The following is a 20,868-nucleotide window of genomic DNA, read 5'->3' as shown; positions in this document are numbered from 1 at the left end:
CTAACTTTTGTGTGCAGCGATTACCCAGAAGCGGCATCCATGAGATTAAGAAAGAGGGGGTCATTATAAAGTTATGTTTATGTAGAAACTGAAATGCCATCACTTGTGTGCATTAGAGTTACACCATGAGTACTCTGTGCTGTGTTCCCTCCCGCCTTGTTCGTCAGCATGCTGTTTAATGAAATGATGCTATTCAAAATAATTATCCAATCTAAGCCAAGTTTTCAAGAATCAAATGTGAACACAGTTTTTTCATGCTGTGGCTTCTTTACACACTGTGATTCTTTGCAAGTGAATACAAAAGAGTTTGAATGCAAATGTATTTTATGGTGGGGGCAAGCAGAAGGACAATTGCTTGGTAATGTGCAATTGTTTAAAGAGAGCAACAACACCTTCCTCCTGCTCCATTAGGCTGCTGGAATGAAAAATGTTGCTGGGAGGAAGAACCAGGAGTGGATTATTGTGAGGTGGTGCTGAAAACACATTCCTGGGCCAAATATGTGCTCAAGAGGTACCCTTGTTAAATGGGTCTTTCTGCAGGAACAACCGATTTGCAACTGACCTTAGCTGGGGAGCTCAAAGTTCTAGTAAATTACCAGTTGCACCCCACAAGCTTGCCTATTCCTCTTCAAGGCTAAGTGTGTTTAGTTTGCCCAACAGTGTTCCTGTCCTTTAGCTGCAAGGGCAACAGACATTCAAGAGGTGCTGTTTTCTCTATTATGGCAACTGTTACCTGCACATGAATGATCTTAGAAGCTAAGCAGGGTCAGGCCTGGTTAGTACTTGGATGGGAGACCGCCTGGGAATACCGGTTGCTGTAGGCTTATACCATAGTCTTTCGAGACTGAAGGTTGCCAACCATTTTCCCCATTATTGCATGACTATGGTGGGGAAGGCAACACTTACTAAATAAGAAATAAGGGACATTTTTTCATAATTCAGATGTTTTATCTGCTCCTATAAACTGCGGTACATGAGGGAGCTAGGATGATGTACGTGTAGTGGTTTGGGAGTTAGACTTGGAAGATCCAAGTTCAAATCCCTACTCAGCCATGAAGCTTCCAGGGTAACCTTGGGCCAGTTTCTGTCTCTTAACCTCATCTACCTCACAGGGTTATTGTGAGGACAAAAAAAAGGAAGAAACACCCTGTACACCACCCTGACACTGAGTTCCTTGGAGGAAGGGCAGTATTAAAATGTGAACAAATAAATACGTGTAAGTGGCTTCTCTATACACAGCCTATCCAATGTGACCACTTGCTCAGCCCTGATAACATCATCTTTGTGCCCCCAACTCTCCAAAGGTATGCTGAAAACAAGTTGCCATCTTATTATCATAGTTCCCAGCTAACCCCATTTTTCCTCCATGCTTATCAGAAACCTGTAACCTTTACATCTCACTGGGCAGGTGCTCTTGATCTACCCATACTATGCATCAGGGATGGAAACTCAACTTGTAAAGACTTTGCTCAAGTTGCAAAAACTTTTTTTTGTGACTTGTTTTAACTCAAGTCACAGATGTCACTGACTCAGACTCGACTTGTGAGTTGGAGCTAGTGACTCGAAAAAGAGTATGCTGAGTATGCCGATTAGGATGGGAATAGCAAACAGGGAGCCCCTGACTTTGCCCTTGATACAAATAAATAGAATGCCACCTTGTGACTGAACCATAAAATGACACCGATCCACATAACTTTATATCTAAGGGTACAGTCCTGTGAACACACTATTGGGAATCAAGTCTGCTGAACTCAGTGGCGCTTAGTTCCAAGCCAGCAACCCAAGGAACAGGCTGCCATCCAGCTCTGAAAAAGAGTCTTTTTTTTGTAGCTTACTGAAGGTACATAGAAAATGGCAGTGAATCTGCCTGCTTTACCAAGCAAGTCTTCCGCAAATTGTTTGCCACAGTTCAATTCCCTGGTGACTGGTTTGAAGGAGCACTGATGATAAACATGGGGATTACATAAAAATCCATATGCCTGCTGCCACAGTCACCTTTGGGTATACAATTCATTATCGAACTGCCTCTCAAACAAATTCCTTTACAGTGAAGAGACTTATTACTCCAGTCAGTAGTGCTGCAGGTAGATTTGGTACAATTGAAAGAAATATTGATGACCACCTAAATACCATTGGTATTCAAGAGGCAAGATTCTTCCATTGCAGTCTCACTTTCTTTCTCAAACTCAGCCCTTTCCCAATGTTTTCATGATGAGGAAGCAGAGAAGAATCCATCTAATTGTTAGGCTTGCCAACTGACCAGAAAAAGCAGCCTGGCCTGCTCCTGTATTTTAAGGAGCAGTCTGAGCTGCAGAAATCAACAGATGAAGCTTTTTGAAACATGGAGAGAAGTATAATCACCTGCCAGTACCCAAAGGGGCCACTTATGTTAAACAGATAGTAGCAGGAGCCAGTAAAAGTTGGCAGTCCTATTCCCTGCCCTTTAGTTCTACAGCCTAGATTTCAGCAACCAAGTCTCTCAGGTTACCTCTCCTTGTAGACTCTTTGGTTAAAGTGCAGAAGGGGTGAGTTGGGGGAACTATCTTCCCTGCTCCCCTTCTTCCCATCATGATTGTACAAAATTCAGTGCCCCACGAAGTCATGGCCTCCCCCACACCGCCTGAGACAAAGTGCTCAACGCACCTCATGGATGAGCAGGCCCTGAGACTACTTAGTGTGATCTATATCAGTGTTTCTCAAACTGTGGGTTGGGACCCACTAGGTGGGTCGTGAGCCAATTTCAGGTGGGTCCCCATTCATTTCAATATTTTATTTTTAATATATTAGACTTGATGCTACCATAGTATGTGTCTGCATTTGGGAAAATGTTACAGACCTATACTTTCAACAAGCTACTCTGTATATTCTTTTAACAATGATCATAAATGGGACTTACTCCTGGGTAAGTGTGGGTAGGATCACAGCCTAGGATTGTTAAAAATTGTCCTGCTTGATGATGTCACTTCCAGTCATGACATCACTTCTGGTGGCTCCTGACAGATTCTCATTCTAAAAAGTGGGTTCTGGTGGTAAAGGAGTGAGAACCACTGTTCTATATAATGTAAGTAGTGTAGTCACACAAAGTAATGATTGCCTCAAGCCCTGTGAACAACTTTTGAGCTGGATCTCTGAGCAGTTTTTTTAAAAATATCAAACCACTCTGCATGGTACTTCTCAAAAGTAGTAGCAGATATGGATATACCTTCATGGCAAAATTCATGCTTTGCAAACAGGACGTCCCAAGTTTGGTCCCTGATGTTCAATTCAGGTAGAGCTGGGAAAGACACCTACTGAAACCCTGAAGAATAGCTTCCAGCCTGTCGATTGACATTAGAGAAGAATGGCTTCAAGCACTACAAAACAAGTTGGCTGCAATTAGCATTGTTCAGTCTGGGGTCAGGGTTTGTATGAATCACACAGACCAGGAGGAGGACTTACAGAAATATGTGCAAGTAACTTGGTTTGTCTCAGCACACTTGTGTAGCTGGGCCAGCTGGTACCCAAGGCTGGGTTATGTGATGATGCCCCCACATCAGTGGTGGGATTGAGCCGGTTCGCCCCGGTTCTATAGTACCGCCTCCTAGTTCACCTCTTGGTTCGGAGAACCGGTTGTTGGCTGGGGAGCGCACGCGCAGCTATGACCCTCCTGCGACTGCGCGGAGAATGCAGGAGAGGGCGCGAACGGCCAGCCTGCAGCCTCGTTGATGAGGAGCAGTTCAGCTGCTCGCCATGCGCCTCTCCTCCCCGGCTAGGCTCAGCACTCCCGGTGAGTCGGGGGCCCGGGAGGAAGAGGAGGGCGCTGGAGCCCAAAGAGCCCCCGCTGCCCCCAAGGGCGAGCCCCCCCCCCCGCCGCCATGTGTCCCCACCCGCTAACGAGGGAAACAGGAGCACTTGCCCGCCCTGCGCCTGTCCTCCCCGGCTGAGCTAGCTGGCTCAGCTTTCCCGGTGGGTCGGGGGTGCAGGAGGAAGAGGGGGACGCTGGAGCCGCTCCCACTCAAAGAGCCCCCGCTGCCCGCGAGGGCGAGCCCCCCTGCCGCCATGTGTCCCCTCCCGCTAACGAGGGCAACAGGAGCAGTCAGCGTGCAGCCTCACTGACTAGGAGCAGTTCAGCTGCCCGTCCATTGCCCTGAGGATTGCAGCCCCAGCAGAGTTTGCCACACTTTCCTGGGAGTAAGCCCCTTTGAACACAATGGAACTTACCTCTGCGTAGGCACTGAGCACAATCCTAACCAGGTCTACTCAGAAGTAACTCCTATTTTGTTCAATGAGGCTTACTCCCAGGAAAGTGTGGATAGGATCACAGCCTCAGTGACGAAGATGAGATGCTTCCTTCTTCACATTCTGATTGACAGTGGCTGCAATCCTAACCACACTTTCCTGAGAGTAAGCCCCATTGAACAAAATAGGAGTTACTTCTAAGTAGACCTGGTTAGGATTGTGCTCAGTGCCTACGTAGAGGTAAGTTCCATTGTGTTCAATGGGGCTTACTCCCAGGAAAGTGTGGCAAACTCTGCCACACTTTCCTAGGAGTAAGCCCCATTGAATACAGTGGGACTTACCTCTGAGTAGACACTGTCAGTCAGAAGGCGAAGAAGGAAGCATCTCATCTTCGTCACTGAGGCTGCGATCCTATCCACACTTTCCTGGGAGTAAGCCCCATTGAACACAATGGGGCTTACTTCTGAGTAGACATGCCTAGCATTGCATTGTCAGTCTGGAGGAGAATGAAACGCAGCCCAGGACCTCCAAGGGGCACCTCCTCCTTCCAGCTCCAGATTGCAGAAGCTTTTGGAGCTGCCCCTCCACCTTTGATCCAGGCAAGAGTGTCAGTCTCCCAGTGTCTCACCCCACCAGTGGCTCTCCCCAGAAGACTTTTTGCCCCTGAGAGACATCAAACCCCCCCCCCCATCTCTCACACAGGAAGGGACTGAAGATCGCTTATGTCTCCCTGGCACACTTCTCCAGCTTGGATGGGCTCAAGGTCCCCAGTGAGAGGAGCCAAGGGAAGACTTGCCTTCCCCTGTGAAGTGCAGGTGCAGCTCCACGCCTCCTGCTGCTGCTGCCCAGAGCAGATGGGTTGCCAACCCCTGGACTAAGCTAATTACTGGGCTGGGGCACCTTCCTTATGAGGAAAGGCTATTTGGGCCTCTTCAGCCTAGAAAAGAGGCGCCTGAGGGGGGACGTGATTGAGACATACAAAATTATGCAGGGGATGGACAGAGACAGAGTGGATAGAGAGATGCTCTTTACACTCGCACAAAACACCAGAACCAGGGGACATCCACTAAAATTGAGTGTTGGGAGGGTTAGGACAGACAAAAGGAAATATGTCTTTACTCAGCATGTGGTTGGTCTGTGGAACTCCTTGCCACAGGATGTGGTGATGGCCTAGATGCCACCTGGCCTAGATGCTTTTAAAAGGGGATTGGACAAATTTCCAAAGTCCATCACAGGTTACAAGCCATGACATGTATGGTGCAACCTCCTGATTTTAAAAATGGGCTACGTCAGAATGCCAGATGCAAGGGAGGACACCTGGATGAGGTTTCTTGTTATCTGGTGTGCTCCCTGGGGCATTTGGTGGGCTGCTGTGAGATACAGGAAGCTGGACTAGATGGGCCTATGGCCTGATCCAGTGGGGCTGTTCTTATGTTCTTATGCAGCCCTGACCCCCTCTCCCATGCAACCCTGATCCCCTCCCCTATTTTAACAGTAATTATTGCCTACTCTTTATTCTATAATTTCAGGGAACAAATGCTCCCTGCCCCCCACCACAGGATGCAGTGCATGCCCTATTGGTACAGCTGCACTGGCACTGGAAAATTGGATAGGATTAGGTCCTAAGTCCTCTTAACTGTAACTTTCCAGCACCAAGTCCTGGAGGTTTCCTTGTGACAACGAAATGTTTGTTCCCTTACCTCAGGGCTGCATTGGCTCTGGAAAGTTGGATAACCCTTAGGCTGCAATCCTACTCACACCTGGGAAGCAAGCCCAATTGACTATAGAATGTGATTTGCTCCTGTGTAGGCTTGCATAGGATTGGGCTGCTATTCCCAGTGTGCTGAGGATGGTACAGTTAGCATTGCTCCTTCTCTCGAAGAAAAGTTCCTTTAGGTTATTCTCCCTCCCCCCATGCAAGTGAAATGCCAGGCTGACTAGAAATTGAAGATTTTTTGAACAAGTTTGCAAATTGTGTTTAGGTCTTATCACCTAATGAAAAAGAACTGGAGAAGCACTGGGAAGAACTTGTGATCAGGGTGAACCTCAAAACCTGCAAGGCTTGTTACATGTGCTGTTAATTTTCATTTTTGGGCTGGGTTGTGGGTACTGGGCACCTACACAGCTGCAACACTTTCAAAGGACTGTGGTGGGGAGGTTCTGCCTCACCTGCCTCCCCACCCACTGCAGGCCCCTGCTTTGCACTCCCTGGTCAGTAGCAGCCCTCAAACTTGTGGGAGACTCACCACTAGAGTAGACCAAAGTGATGGGTATCTGCTGTTGCCTGTCAGAAAGCAACCTAGAAAAATAGTCCCCTTATAGTACCTTTTTGCTCATTAGTGAAACTGTCCTTCAAGGCTGCCATTCTCTCTCAAACCCTGGAAGTCAACAACTCCCCTTGAACTTGTTGGGCTTCTGAGTAGACATGCATTGGATTGCAGAGTTGGAAGTTGGAGGGGGAAGCTTTAGAGTTCACTGGAATTCTTTTTGGGGCTGGGTGGTAAAAGCAATAGAGCAGCATTTCTCAACCAGTAGTACTCATGCCACCAGTGGTACTTGAGGTGGTGCCCAGTGGTACTCATGGCAGGACCCCCCCCCCAGACCTCCACTGCCTGGCAGTGAGACCAGCAATACGATGCAACAAACAGTGGTAGGAGGCTCAGTTCTGCTTTTCTTGCACTCAAAAAAGCCTTCCCATCTACCCTGGGAGCCCAATCCTATGCATGTCTACTCAGAAGTAAGTTCCATTATAGTCAATGGGTCTTACTACCAGGAAAAAGTGGATAGGATTGTAGCCTGAGCCTCTCTCTTACCGTGGTTTGTTGCATCATGTCTGGCCTCTTAGCATGGAAATAACGTGATAAAGTCATTCCAGTTACTTCCAGTTGTACTTCCCAGAGGTGGGCCATGCAAAATGGTACAGCGGGCGAGAGGCAGATGCTGAGGAATGCTGTAATAGAACAAAAAAGAAGGGGAGATATAAAGATGTTACTATGCTGTTGTTGCTTTTGGTTGATGATGAGGTGTCAGACTATGTGTTCAGTGCACTTTTGCTGACCAGATGTTCACCACTAAAAGTGAACCAGATCCTTGAGAGGATTGACTGCTCTGGTAAAAATCACCAAGTTCCCACTGAGAAGGAAGGTGGCCCAGCTCAAAGCCCAGTGCAGCAAGTTGGTTTGTGCAGATGTGAAGGTGCTATGCTGCTGTGGTGTCTCCAGAGGTTGGTAACCTGGAGCCCTGGCAGTTCCCACCTCCTCTTCTTGGTGCCTTCCTGATTTCATTATACAACTGCCTTGAGAATTCAAGAAAAAATGTCCATTTGAAGTGTGCATGTCAGCCGCATGTTTCTCCTCCTTGGAAACTAGTGGCCACAGGCCTGTAAGTATGACTATAGAGGACAGAATGGCAGCCTTGCAATTTGGATTTAGACATTGGGTTACAGTAACTTGGTTAAAGTTACAGTGCAATCCTATGACTGTCTACTCAGAAGTAAGTCCCATTATGTTCAATGGGACTTACTCCCAGGAAAGTGTGTACTGTGCAGTATAGGAGTGCAGCTGTAGTCTTTCAACTTCCTTTGCAGCAGACAATTGAAGCTGAGTTGCTCATTAGGACATAGAACCTGTTGTTAATTTATTTGAATCCCACCACTGCCCCACATCATTATGTCATCTCCCCGCACCTGCAGTAACACCCTTCCACCATGCATGCGCAGCTCTGGACCTGATGATGGCTCCATTTGGAGCTGTAGGTAGTCATGGGCAGGAGGACTGTTTTCATGACATTTGCTGTGGAAAGGAGGTATGTGCTATCACCTATCCCCAGCAGAGATGGATGGAAAGTGTCACTCTGCCATGGGGGGGGGGATGTACTCCCGTGTTCCAGCTTAGCTATGCCATTGTCTCAACCTTAGTTCGTCTTGGATGGGAAGCTCACACAAGCTTGGCTAGACATATTCAGAGATTGTTCCTTTGATCCCAAGGTTTTGGAGCATCCCTGCTCCATGCCCTCTGTGCTAATCAGGCCTGCACAATTCCCTGATGCTTTCAAATCTGGCATTGAGGACTTTTGCACAGGTCTGTCTGAACTGTGATTAATGTCCAGGGATTGGCCAAAAATAAATAAGTGACATGCTGAGAGGTCAGTCTAAAGCTCACTGAACACTGAAAAACTGTTTCAGCTCAGCTCTACACTTGACCTGTGCTATGCTCATAGCTGGACTACAACCCTCTGGCCATCGACTACATTGGCAATGAAGCGGACCAGCAGCTCCTTCCTCTGCTAAGCTACCTTAGTGACCCCGAGTGTGAAGAGCATAGATCTCACTGCTTGAACTGCCTGGAGAAATGTGACTCCTTGCACTTTGCCTTTGTCAGACAATAACGTACGTGTGTGCGCGCGTGTGCGTGTGTGTGTGTGTGCATGCGTGCGTGCGTGCGTGCGTGTGTGTGTGTGTGTGTGTGCGCGAACATCTGTGTGCTATAAGCATGTAAAGTGGAAATGAAACATACTGTAAATCATTCACTGTACATTTAATTATAGCATCCAGTTCCACCCAGTTTAGTTGAAATAAATGAAAGCTAAAGCCGCTTCAGGGTTCTGGGCATGCCGCCCGACATGTTCATCCAAGTTTGAACAAATGCTAATGAAATTAGAAGGTCAGAGGTTGGACATTCTGTGCAAGCAGCTAAAGGTAACTACTTGCAAGAAAAAGCAAGTGCTCAGAGAAGTGAAAGCCTGTTAAAGCAGTCTCGAGACAATATTCTTGAGTCAAAGAATAAAGAGCAAAACAAAATGAGGACATGGTAGTGAGAATCCTTTAAGAGTTCGGTAAAAGGGAAAGCAAAAATTGTGTGCATGTTCATTTTCTCCTTGAAATGAAATGTGGCAAGATCTTGTGATTAGATGGTCTTGATGAAATTAACATGACTATTGTGAACTGCACTTCCCACGCGACTGCCAGCCTTTGCTATGTTCTTCATGACAAATAACTCCTCACACACAGTTGGCTCTCATGTGAACCCAGAGACAATTGTGCTATAAAGCTGATTTTTTTTTAAAGGGTAGGTATCCTCTCTGTGATATATACTTTTAAAAATTGAAGATATATCCAGAATATCAGTTAATGTCACTGAACATGAACACTATGCCCAAAAGCAGGAGAGGTAATGTTCAAACTCTCCAATGCAAGGGCATGTTCTGACAGCAATGAACCTCAGCACAGGCTTTATTAGGGAAAGTGAAAAAATAGCTGGAGGGCTTTTAATTCTGCCTTTCTGAGTTTGGGAACACTGTCAAAATGAATCAGGTGAATATTCACTCTAGACTATTAGTAAATATTTTTTGTCATGTACACAAGAGGAGTGTTCCCTTTTTTAGAAGAGGACAGGAGGGGAGAAATGGTAGAAAACAGTATCTAAAACACAACAGTGGAAGTAAATTGGGATTGGCACTGAGCCTTGTAACTTGTTAACTGCCCACTATAAACGTATTCCATTAAGTTGAGATGTTGTCACCCCCCCCCCCAGCATGTCCATCCCCAGTAGCAGGGCAGGCCCCACAGAGCCACCCTGCAAAGACAGGGTATTGGAAGGGATTTCCATGGAAGAGGAGGAGAAGGAAGATCTAGCAATTAGCAATGATTGTTAAATGGAACCTCTCTCTCCAGAGGCAGTCTACCTCTTTCTAGCAGGTGTTAGATGTGAATGTTCTGCTTGCAGGCTTCCTACTGGAACATCCAGTTGGCTAATGTAGGAAACAAGATGCTGAAATGAATGTTCCTTCTCTGGTGTGATCCAGCAAGTCCTCTCATTTCCTTTAACAAGAATTAGATGCATTCATGAATTGGCAAGTAAACATTCAATTTCAAATAATATCAAATGAATGACAAGATCATCAGAAGTATGTGCATGTTCCAATGTTTTCAAAAGTCATTCATTCTTTCTTTGCCTGTACTCTCTGACTCTTAACACAAGCTGTTAATTTTACGATTAATGAAAAATAATACACTTTTCCCTCACATTCGCTTGCAGTTGGAGAAAATTTCCAACGTTTGGCATAACAGATTATTGTTGCCAATAACACATAAGAAATTAACTTCATGTAATATGTACACATAGCTATACATTTGTTGTACAGCAGAAACAAACAAGGATACAACTTACTATTTTTTCAATGGCATTTCTAATTTGGGCAGGCCAATCCTATGCTTCCCTAGTGCCCAGGGCTGAAGTGGTGCCAAAATGGCAACTGCTGCATCCAGTGGGGCAGGGAAGCAGCTCCAAGTCTTTTCGAGGGAAGAGATCAAATGTTCCCTTACCTCATGTAGTGGCCAGGAGGACCCAATGGGTCTCCTCGGGTCTGTACCCATTATTGTCAGGTTTCCCAGCCTAGGGAGGTTGGGACATGGTGGTAGAATCTGCAGCCATCTCCACCCCCTTCCCGGGCACATTCTTCCCCTCCCCCACATCTTCTTGCCCTCCCCTTCACCCCGGAAATGCCTGCCGCCAGCCAGCAGTAGTACTTATCACCAGGAGCCCTCAGCATTCTTTCTTCCAGCACTGCTGCTCCACACCAACTGCCACTGTACCTACCATCAGTGGTGCACCAGTACTGCTGGCACGAAAGTGCCAGGGCACTTTTCATGTCAATTTGCACAGTGGCGCTGGTGAAGTGCTGGCACCTGGCCCATAGGATTGGGCCCTTAATCAATTGTCTCTTAACACAATCAAATACCCACCATAAATGAAAAAGCTACCTACATTCTTCTTGCATTTTCAGTGTTTGAAATGTATCTTATTTAATTTCTCTGGAGTCATATACCAGCTACTTATCATTTTGAAACACTGTTCTTTAATATTTAAACATAAGAAAAATGCATTTACTTTTAACCAGATATGCTCCCTTGTGTCGAAACATATAATTATGCCAATACTTTGACTCTGTTTTATCATAGAATTCTTCACTTGTTCCTCCTCACAAAGAACTTTCCAAAGGATTTTATATAGTTTCGATAACACATACTTTACTGGCCTATCTATTTAAAAAAAACAAAACGATTTAAAACCTCTTGCCTTTCATTTTATACAGAATGTGTGAATGTGCAAATATTCAAATCAGGGTAGGTATGGCTTATTTAAATAAATCAGTAATTCCTCCAATGTCTCAAATTGAGAAATATTAAACAAATGCTTGTATCTAGATTTTTCTTCTTTCACCTGAATTTCAAAAAGGCCCCATGTACTACCTGTGTTAAGTTAGAGCTCAAAGCTCAAAACTCACTACTGCAATTGAGAACTTTGCGGAGCTAATTGTTTGGTAATGCTGACCAATACCAGTCCCAAGTTTTTAAAATAATGTCACTTATTATAGAATTCTAAGTATTTGCTGTAGTCTTTTCCATTTGACCACATTAAAGCTCATAAATTAACTTTGCAATATTCTTGCTAAACTGTCAGGCTGTTTGATTGGCAACTGTCCATTGCATTATCCGTTGTAGACTATTGGCATGGTAATATGATTTGGATAAACCTCATCTTGTGCTTTTTTTTTTCTCATCTTGCATTCTTTTTTTCCCCTTCACTTGTGACTTTTTTTCCCCACCCAATGTTGATAATAACTAAGCTTTTCATCCCTCATTACAAACAGTAACACTGGAAACAAAACATTACATTGTAGTAATACCATCACCTTAACTGCTTCACAGCACAAGCCTATGCATATTGACTCAAAAGGAAGTCCCGTTATGATCAGTGGGGCTTACTCCCAGGAAACTGGGGATAGGACTGCAGTCTAAAGCTTTATTAGCTTCCCATATTACAGAGTAAGAGCACTCACCAATCCATCCTAAGGAAAGACTTAAATCCATTGTCACATTTTGTGCAAAATATGTATTGTGTAATAACAGAACATTCAATCTTCACTGTTTTCTTCACTTCCAGCTCTTTTAGTGTTGTGCCTTTTTTGATTACCTATGAAATGAGAAACTATGATTGATCTAAGTGTCTGTTGTTGTTGTTTTTAATGGATGTGATGCCTTAATGGAATAATAGAATATTTGCAATTTAATTCCAACATGGCAGAGATGCTGCTGAATTTGTCACTAAAATCAATTCAAATCTGAAACTAACATGTATCGCTATCAAGGAATGTGTAACTTTTCCTCGTACCAAAACTCTATGAGATATTTCAGGTGTGATTCCTTAATCAATAGGCATCAAAAATCAGTATTTCATGCAATTTGGGCTTGTAACCAAAGTTTCAAGCATCAAAACAAAGGGCAGCTGTATGCTGAAAATGTAAAGCAAAAATGAATGAAAACTGAGGCTGCAATCTTATTCACACTTTCCTGGGAGTAAGTTCCACTGAATACAACAGTACAAGTGGTTCCAGAATGCCCCACCATTAAGCAAATCTACAGATAACTGGGGGCACCCACCCCAGCCCTCCTAACCCAACCAGAGCTGTGCTCTGGTCCATTCTGGAGGCTTTTTTGAGCCCCGCAGAGGCTGCACACAGCTGCCCGCGGCCTCTGCAGACTTCAGAATGTCTGTTTGGATCCAAAAAACGTGACTTACAGTTTCCAGAAGTGACTTTTATTATTGCCTTTTACCCTGGGGGAAGCCCCAGGCTTCAGGAAGCCCCAGGCCTCGGAATACCTTATAAAGCAATAAAAACGTGACTCCCAGTTTTGTGTGTGTGTGTGTGTGTGTGTGTGTGTGTGTGTGTGTGTGTGTTTTGGCCCAAATGGTCATTCTGAAGCCTGCAGAGGCTGTAGGCGGACATGCATGGCCTCTGAGTTGCTCAGAACACCCTCTGGAGGCAAGGGGAGCAATCACTGGCACAGAACCATGTAGGACTTTGTGTGCAGGCAGGAGGGATAGGATCCAGTGCCAGGCTCTCCAGTGGCAGGCTCTCCACCCTTCCTAGGTCTGGGACTGCCCTCCTGCCCACACTCCCCGCCCAGTTTTCCCCCTCCCCGTCTTCCCCTGACCTCCCTCCACCCTGGAATGTCTCCTCACCACTCAGCAGGGCACGTACTGCTGCTGGCTCCTGGTGGTCATTTGACTGGCGTGGAGGCCCAGCACCCACTGGTGCTTGCCTTCCCACCAGGGCCTCTCTTCTCCCAGCCACTGCAATGTGCCTTATGACATATTTGTGACAGCCATATCCCAGATAGCATGCAGGAAACTGTTGTTTTCCTGGGACAGGATTGGGCCGATATTTGTCCTAGTGAACTACAAGCTGAACATGACCCAGCAGTGTGATACAACTGCAAACAAAAGGTAATGCAGTGCTGTGCTGCATTAGCAGAGATAGAGTCCAGATCATGGCATGCTTTAACCAGGCCCTAAGTATTTCTCTCCAGAGACCTGGACAAAAACTACACACACACTTCCATATTATACAAGAGATTAGGCTTGGTTTTCTTTCAGCAAAAACAAGGTGAGAACAAAAGACTGAAACTTAAGTATTATTTAATAATCCTCTTAGAGGAAAAGAAATTACTCTGGAAATGTAATTCTTCTCTGTGTTTACATAAAGTAATACTTTCTTAAGCGTTTAAGCCTTATTCTCATCCAGTAATTAGTATTTCAGAATTGTGATTCTTTGAAACATTCTGGAGTTGCATTTTTTAAAAATGTGATTTAAGTTTTAATATAAAATTATATTTAATGTCTTTAAAAGGATAAGGTTGAAGGCAAGTGATTCATTGCTATAAACAGTGGCTTAAGAAAGTGAATGTTAATTTAAAGGATGAAACTAGTAAAAGCCTTATGATTCAGCTAAATTAATAGTAAGAGCTATCCTGCAAAAAACACAGAATATTTTGCTTTTCATTTAGGATTACCGACTGAACATCTTTCTTCGCCAGAACTGGAATGATCCCCGTCTCGCTTACAGTGAATACCCAGATGACTCTTTAGATCTAGATCCATCCATGTTGGACTCTATTTGGAAACCAGACTTGTTCTTTGCCAATGAAAAAGGTGCTAACTTTCATGAAGTGACAACAGACAACAAGTTACTACGAATATTTAAAAATGGAAATGTTCTTTATTCTATCAGGTAAGTCACTGAGAAAAGGCTCTGATTTTGTACAGGAACAATAAAATTGTTTTTTTTTTAAGTAATATCATAAAATTGTTGTGTGTGATCTGCATTCCAGTTTAAGTAAAAGGAAAAATTTTCGCTGCTTTTACAGATCATGGGTTGTTCACATTGATGAATACAAAGTCATAGCCTGATGTCTCTTAGTCATCCATGTATAATATGATCAGTGAAGTAACTGAAAGCTGATTCAAATGTCATGGTCCCATGTGGAAGTTTGAAACTTTGAATCAGGCCCAAAGCTCCCAATGTGAATTTTCTTTTGAAAATGAAAAGTCCATGTATTGCCAAGGGTTGACTATCCTGATTCTATTTTCAGCTTACAGACTAAAGCTTAGATGTGGGAGGACAATGTCATGGTAATAAAAATTTGTGACTTCTCTGTTTTTTTCTCTTTTTTTCTGTATAGCATAAGTGAACGAGTTAGATGTTATTTTTAGCTAAATGCCTTTCATCAATTTGGTAGTGAATTAATGATGTGGTAGTTATTTTTAGCTTGATTTCCAGATATGAACTAATATGTTCTTTCTCACCTTGCCAGTGATTGTCCATAATATATCACTTCTTACCAAAATATTAGTTTATGAGTGGAATAGGATCAGGGCAGTGCCAAACATGGGGCACTTCTGGGGCAACGGCGCATGGCCCACACTTAAGCAAAGGCCCGAATAGGGACAGATCTGAGCCCAGAAAGCTGTAGCAGCATGTAAAACAGTAAGGAACTATAGAATTTATAGTATAAAAACATACATTTTCATTAAGAAAGTATAGAGTCACCATGTGATCCAGGATTTTACATGCTGCGGTAACTCAAAAGCAGCTAATGGGCTTCATCCCAGAGCTCCCAGCAATAGTGTAGGGGCCCTAGGAGCAAGCTTTATTAGCTGATGGAAGGGGGGGAAGGAAGATGTGGCTATGTGTTATTGCAAGATGCCCCTATCTGCAAACCAGGATGGGATTAGCTCAGGGCCAGTCAAAGCTTCGGTGCTGCCTTAGGTAGCACCAATTTCACTGCCCTTCCTCATGTGTCCATGGCTACTTCACACACCCAGAGCATGGCAATCCAGTCCTCAGCCTCCCTACCACTTGACGACCTGTAGCTATTGTGCAGCCTCCCTTCCTCCATGCCAGTCCCACTGAAAAGATACAGGACAGAACAAAGCATGCTAGTTTCCAAACGTGCTCCACTCCTTTCTGTTTAGGACCAGTGCAGAAGAAGTGTGGCCATGCCGGAACTGCAGGTAAGGGAGTGACGGTGGGGTCTGGCTCCAAGTTGCCACAGTCTGCCTCTCCTTGCTCACCTGGCTGCAGTGTAGTGGCAGTGGCGACTTTTTTCTTCCACCCTTTTCCTCCACTTACAATGTCAGCAAATGGGAAGAGGATTGGAGATAGATGAGTGGCTGTCAGGAAGGAGGAGACAGGTAGATGAAAGGTGCAGGGAAGCCCTCATCAGTTCACCCCCAACCTCCATCTCAGACTGGGACTTTCAAGACTGAGACTCAGCAACAACTCCCATCTTCCCAAGGTGGGAGAAAGAAGAACTGCTCCTGCCAACCACCAGTGCATCCAGTAGGCTAGCGTATCATATGGACAGGGGCCTAGGTCATTACATTACCCCAGGGCACAACCTGAGTAGGTCTATGAAATCAGTTATGTGGAAAAAAAGATACATCAAATAGCCATGTATAATTGTATTGCTCTATGACTGCCACAATATTATAATAGCATCATAGCATTAAAATAACTGAAAAACATAATGGAATCCAAAATAGCTGGTCATTGGTGCACAAACTAAGCCTCTGATATTTCTCCGCTTCAAGCCCTCTGCAAGGCTCAAGTCCTGACAGTGAGCCAGGATCAGAGTCAAGTCCTTCTAATATGTTAAAAACGTTCGTAGATTGTTAGAAGGGTCTGAGCGGAAGTTAAACAGGCATCTCCCAATGTTTTTAATTTCACCACAGAAGATATGCTGGCATCCAAGCTTGTCTGAATTCCACCTAGCAGCTCAGAAGCTGTGTTCTGGGTAATTTCTTCCTTATCGGGAGCAGATAAACATACTGCTGATAAATCCAAAGAGGAAGAACAGAGAGGGGTAACATTTGCAGCCTCAGACTGTTGTTTAAGGTTTGGGGGCGGGGAATGTAACTTAGTCTGTGAAAGAAAGGGCTCAATAGAAGGAGAGGCCTTTATCGCATTATTTAGATTCTTCTTTTTCCTTTTGGCACCTTTCTTATCAGTCCCACTCGTTGCCGGGCTGGTTCTCTGTCTTTTCTTTGTCGGCACTGTCGGCCTTTTCTTTGAAGAAGCTGACGACATAATCCCCTTCAGGAACTTTTACTGTGCTGTAAAACTTCTCAATATCTTACTCAGCTCATGAAGAAAGATAAACTTTAAAATAAACGAATGGGGGAGTAACGGGAATATAAGGATAAAACAATATTTATAAATTAAAAGCCTAAGCACTTAGAAGGAGCAGCTGCACCAGTGGCCATCTTGGCTCCTCCCCCCAAAATCTAGATACAAGCATTTGTTTAATACAGTATTTCTCAATTTGAGACCCTTACTTTACAGATAAATTTTGGAGTACAAAAATAAAACAACTGGGAGTCGAGCCTGATTTACTTGGCCAGTTGTCACAAGACGAGGCATTTAGGCTCATCAAAGAGAGACTTCTGGATATTCATACTTCCAATATTTTATCTGCTGCCAACAAAGTCTGCTCACCATTACACTTTCATTTACCGGTCAGAGTAGGGGAAATTCCCAACTATTTATACACTTTGGAATGTCCAAAAACTAGAAGGGCCTTTTCTATGGCCCGTAGTAATTCCAATGGTACTCCTCCACATGAGAGAATTTGTCCATGTTCTCAGCGTGCTGTAGAAATGTTAGTCCATCTTCTTTTCCATTGTCTGCTTCATTATGAGGCCAGGAGGAAGCTCTCCAACCCTATCTCAATTTTTTCTTGGAGGATTCTGCTATATTGCAAGCCTTATTAGCTTCCACTGACCCTAACACCATTTCCCAGATAGCCACATTTATCTCGCAAATTGTGGCGTCTAATCTGAAGTGTGCCCCCATTTCTTTGAAGTCTCTGAATTTCGGGAATTAATTGCAGGTTGGTATGTTATAAGCTAACAATTTTTTTTTTTTAGCTGTATGAAAGTGTTTAATGATCTTTTAACTGTATGCCAATAAAGGTACTGAAACTGAAATAAGTCATAAGCTGTCCAAGTGGAGAAATAACTATACTTTGGGCAGATCTCATTTGGACAAATTCTACCTTTATGCAGTGTATAAGATATATTGGTTCAGTTTGGGAAAACCACTTTTCATCCATTGAGGCACACATATATAGAACAAGGGGTTGGAATGCAAAAACCGAATGGATTTCAAGCAAAGGCCTGGGTAAGATGCCTGCCCCTCATCCACTGCTTTTTGCCCATGGATATTTCTTAGAAAACTGACATGGATTTTGCTTTCTAGTTCAGTGTCCTTCAGAGGCACTCTTCAGTGGGTATTTGTCCACGGCATCCTTCTGGACTTCGGGTTCCTGTGAACAGAGAATAGCAATGCAATCCTGTACTTGTAACAAAGGATTGTAGAGAAGGGTCAGTGAGCAGGCAGCTGCACTATCACAAGCCACTAAAATGGATTTACAGGATTCGGGCAAAGTCTGCAATCTAGCTGAATGCAAACATGGATTTTAAGAGAATATTGTAAGAAAAAGAAAAGTGAAGCCCCAGTATATTTACTCAGAGATGCGGTCCAATGAGTTTCATGAGGTTTACATTCAAGGTTTTCAGGGTTTCATGAGGTTTCCCTTACTGGAAATCTTCAAGCACAGGTTTGACAAGCGCCTCAACGTTTGTCCTCCACTGTGCCACTTCACATGGTCCCACCTATTTGAAGTACCATTGGAAGTAACTGGCCATGGCATCATTGCCAGTTATTTCTGAATTAGGAGGCCTGATGCAACACAACAAACGCCAGTAAGAGCCCCAGGGTGGGCTTTTTCGAGCATGGAAAAACATGCTTTGGAACCTCTTACTGTTGTTTGTTGCATTGTGTTCCTGGTTTCGCTGCCAGGCAGCAGGGGTCCAGGGGTTCTGCGTGTACCACCAGACACCTACTCAAGTACCATTGGTGGTACCTGTACCACTGGTTGAGAAACAATGCTCTAGGAGGATTTCCTGCTATGGGCAGGGGGTTAGACTAGATGACCTTTTAGGTCAGTTCCAACTCTATGATTCTAAGTAAATTGTTCATAGGACTGCAACCTTAAAATGTACTTTTCAGTATAGTAAGCAGATCACATTTGTATCACTTTCTAGATGCTTGGTTGATTCTCGGCTTATACTTTATGAAACTGCATGCCTCTGCCTGAATGTTCTTTCTGAATGTTCTGCCTGAGTGTACCTTCTCTTGACTGAATGTGGATGTATGCACACACTCTGTTTTTCTATTGGAAGGACTCGGCACTGTGGCCCAAAGGACACTTGATAATAGCTGCTCTGCTTTCTTTCAGGTTGACTTTAATACTCTCCTGTCCGATGGATCTCAAAAATTTTCCAATGGATGTTCAAACATGTATAATGCAGTTGGAAAGCTGTAAGTGTGAACCCCATTTTCTCATATCAGACAGCATCTTATAGACTACTAATCTATTGCCAGATGAGTATTGGTTGGAAAGAATGTCCTTCTTCAAGTCCATATTGGTGTTATAGATGGATCGCGTGTCAGTTATAATACAAGTAATAGTCAAAGGGAAGACACACATTCCACTGGGGCAGGAACAAAATATGCATCTGCCTATGGAGAAAATGTCAATCTACCTCCTTCCTATCAACACCCACATATGGCTTGAGGAAGCACAACACATATGTGCCTCTTTCCCACTTTTGAGCATCCAAATTGAGTCAGGTTTTAATTGTCTCTAATGTCCTATCTGGGTAAGGTAGAAGGTAGGAAGAACTTTCAGGTGTTACATGCAACACACAGGCCTAAACATATTTTGCTGACTTAAATGTTAGACCTATTTTGGGGTATATTTGGGGTGCTGAATCAAAAAATGACATCGATTTTGCCCGAGTGGCTCTAGTTTTGAGGATATGGCATAGCTACCTTACATGCTGATTCAAGGCTTCCTCACAAGAAAGCTGCTTGAATCAACATAGAAGATGGTGTCACCCAGACCCAGACCTGGGCGTGGCAGCTCAGACCTGATTGGGAGCAAGGGCCTCCTTGGGAGCAGGGTTCTCCCTGGGAGCAAGCAGTGAGTACTGCCCAGACCTAGCCCCCGGGCAGAGGGTCTCCCTGAGAGTAGGTGCCAAAATCACCTGGGATCTCAGGCCGATCACATGGCCGGAGGGGGTGGAGCTGGCTGGGCTCATAAGGGGCCTGGCAGGTGGTGAAAAAGGTTGCTCCTCCTCCTGCTCTGACTTGGGAGAAGTGTTCTGGGGAAGCACAAGTAACCTCTTGCCCTTACCTCTGCCTGTCCCTAGCCCTCAAGGGGCTAAAAGGGCCTCTAGTGGGGGCAGTTAGCCCCTCACCTCTGGGGGAGGTGTACCTGAGCCAGAATGGGGTGCTGTGGACCCTGAGGGCCTCTGGGGGCAACCAAGCTCAGCCAAGTGGGGTTCGCTCAGCGGTGAGCTGACCCCAGTTCTTGGAGAGCGGTGCAGGCACCCGGGTGCAGGCTGGTACCACTGGCTCGCCTGACAGCCCCAGGCCCTTCGTGGAGAGTCCCAACCAGGCCAGTGGGAGCCTGGACTGGCCACACTTACCAACCCTGTCCCACCTTTCCAGCAAGCCCCTCATGAAGAGGGAATTTCTGGGGCAACCAAGCAGCCAGGCAACTGGTCAGCAGGGGGTATCCCACACCGCTTAACCTACCTGTATCCTTGCAAAGGCACAACTTCTGTTGAGGATTGTCTACCGAGGCCCTTGTGGCGGTGAATGTAAAGACTCTCACCAGATTAAACCATTTCCGCAAGCCAGGACTTGCATTTCTCCAGGACTCAGTGCCTCCTTTTTCTCCAGGGTAAGTCAATCACTGCCCTCCCCCCCACCATCGCACCAACCCCAGGCATGGACCTCACAGATGACTATGCCATACCCTCAAAGCTAGAGCCAGTAAGGCAAAATTGATGCCATTTTTTTATTCAATGCACCCAAAATATCCTAAATTCATTCACACATCCTTGGCAACTTAAAAAAAGCATGTTTTTTTTTTATTTTTTGTAGGCCTGTCTTATGATAATCTTCCTGTTAGAATGAAACAACTAAAAGAAACAAGGGGACATAAACCATAATACTATAACCACTTTTTTTTTTGGGGGGGGGGGCTTGTTTTTCATAGTGGAACTCTAATCTCGCTTAAAGCATCTGTGATATACTTGGCTTCAGGAATTCTCTTCTTCAGGCAGCCTCTCATTGTGTATTTGTTTTCCTGGAGGCATGTTGGGTTGCCTTGCAGGAAAGCAGTAAAATCACTGCAGTCAACATGATGATGTTTCTTAACCACAGCAGGATGCCTGG

The 20,868-nt window shown here is 44.7% G+C and overlaps 1 protein-coding gene across 1 annotated transcript in view; it reads left to right on the top strand.

The window, feature by feature from the left end:
* The window catches only part of GLRA3 (glycine receptor alpha 3), a 113,393-nt gene that overhangs the window by 66,189 nt on the left and 26,336 nt on the right, over positions 1 to 20,868 (top strand). The window contains exons 4-5 of the mRNA XM_066632331.1: positions 14,066 to 14,289; positions 18,860 to 18,942. Of these exons, the coding sequence (XP_066488428.1) occupies positions 14,066 to 14,289; positions 18,860 to 18,942 (307 nt within the window). The remainder of the gene's footprint in view (positions 1 to 14,065; positions 14,290 to 18,859; positions 18,943 to 20,868) is intronic.

This window comes from Tiliqua scincoides, chromosome 6, assembly GCF_035046505.1.
Source record: "Tiliqua scincoides isolate rTilSci1 chromosome 6, rTilSci1.hap2, whole genome shotgun sequence".
In the NCBI taxonomy this organism is placed as follows: domain Eukaryota; kingdom Metazoa; phylum Chordata; class Lepidosauria; order Squamata; family Scincidae; genus Tiliqua; species Tiliqua scincoides.
The sequence above is the reverse complement of the archived record's forward strand: the minus strand, read 5'-3'. Positions and strand labels throughout refer to the sequence as shown.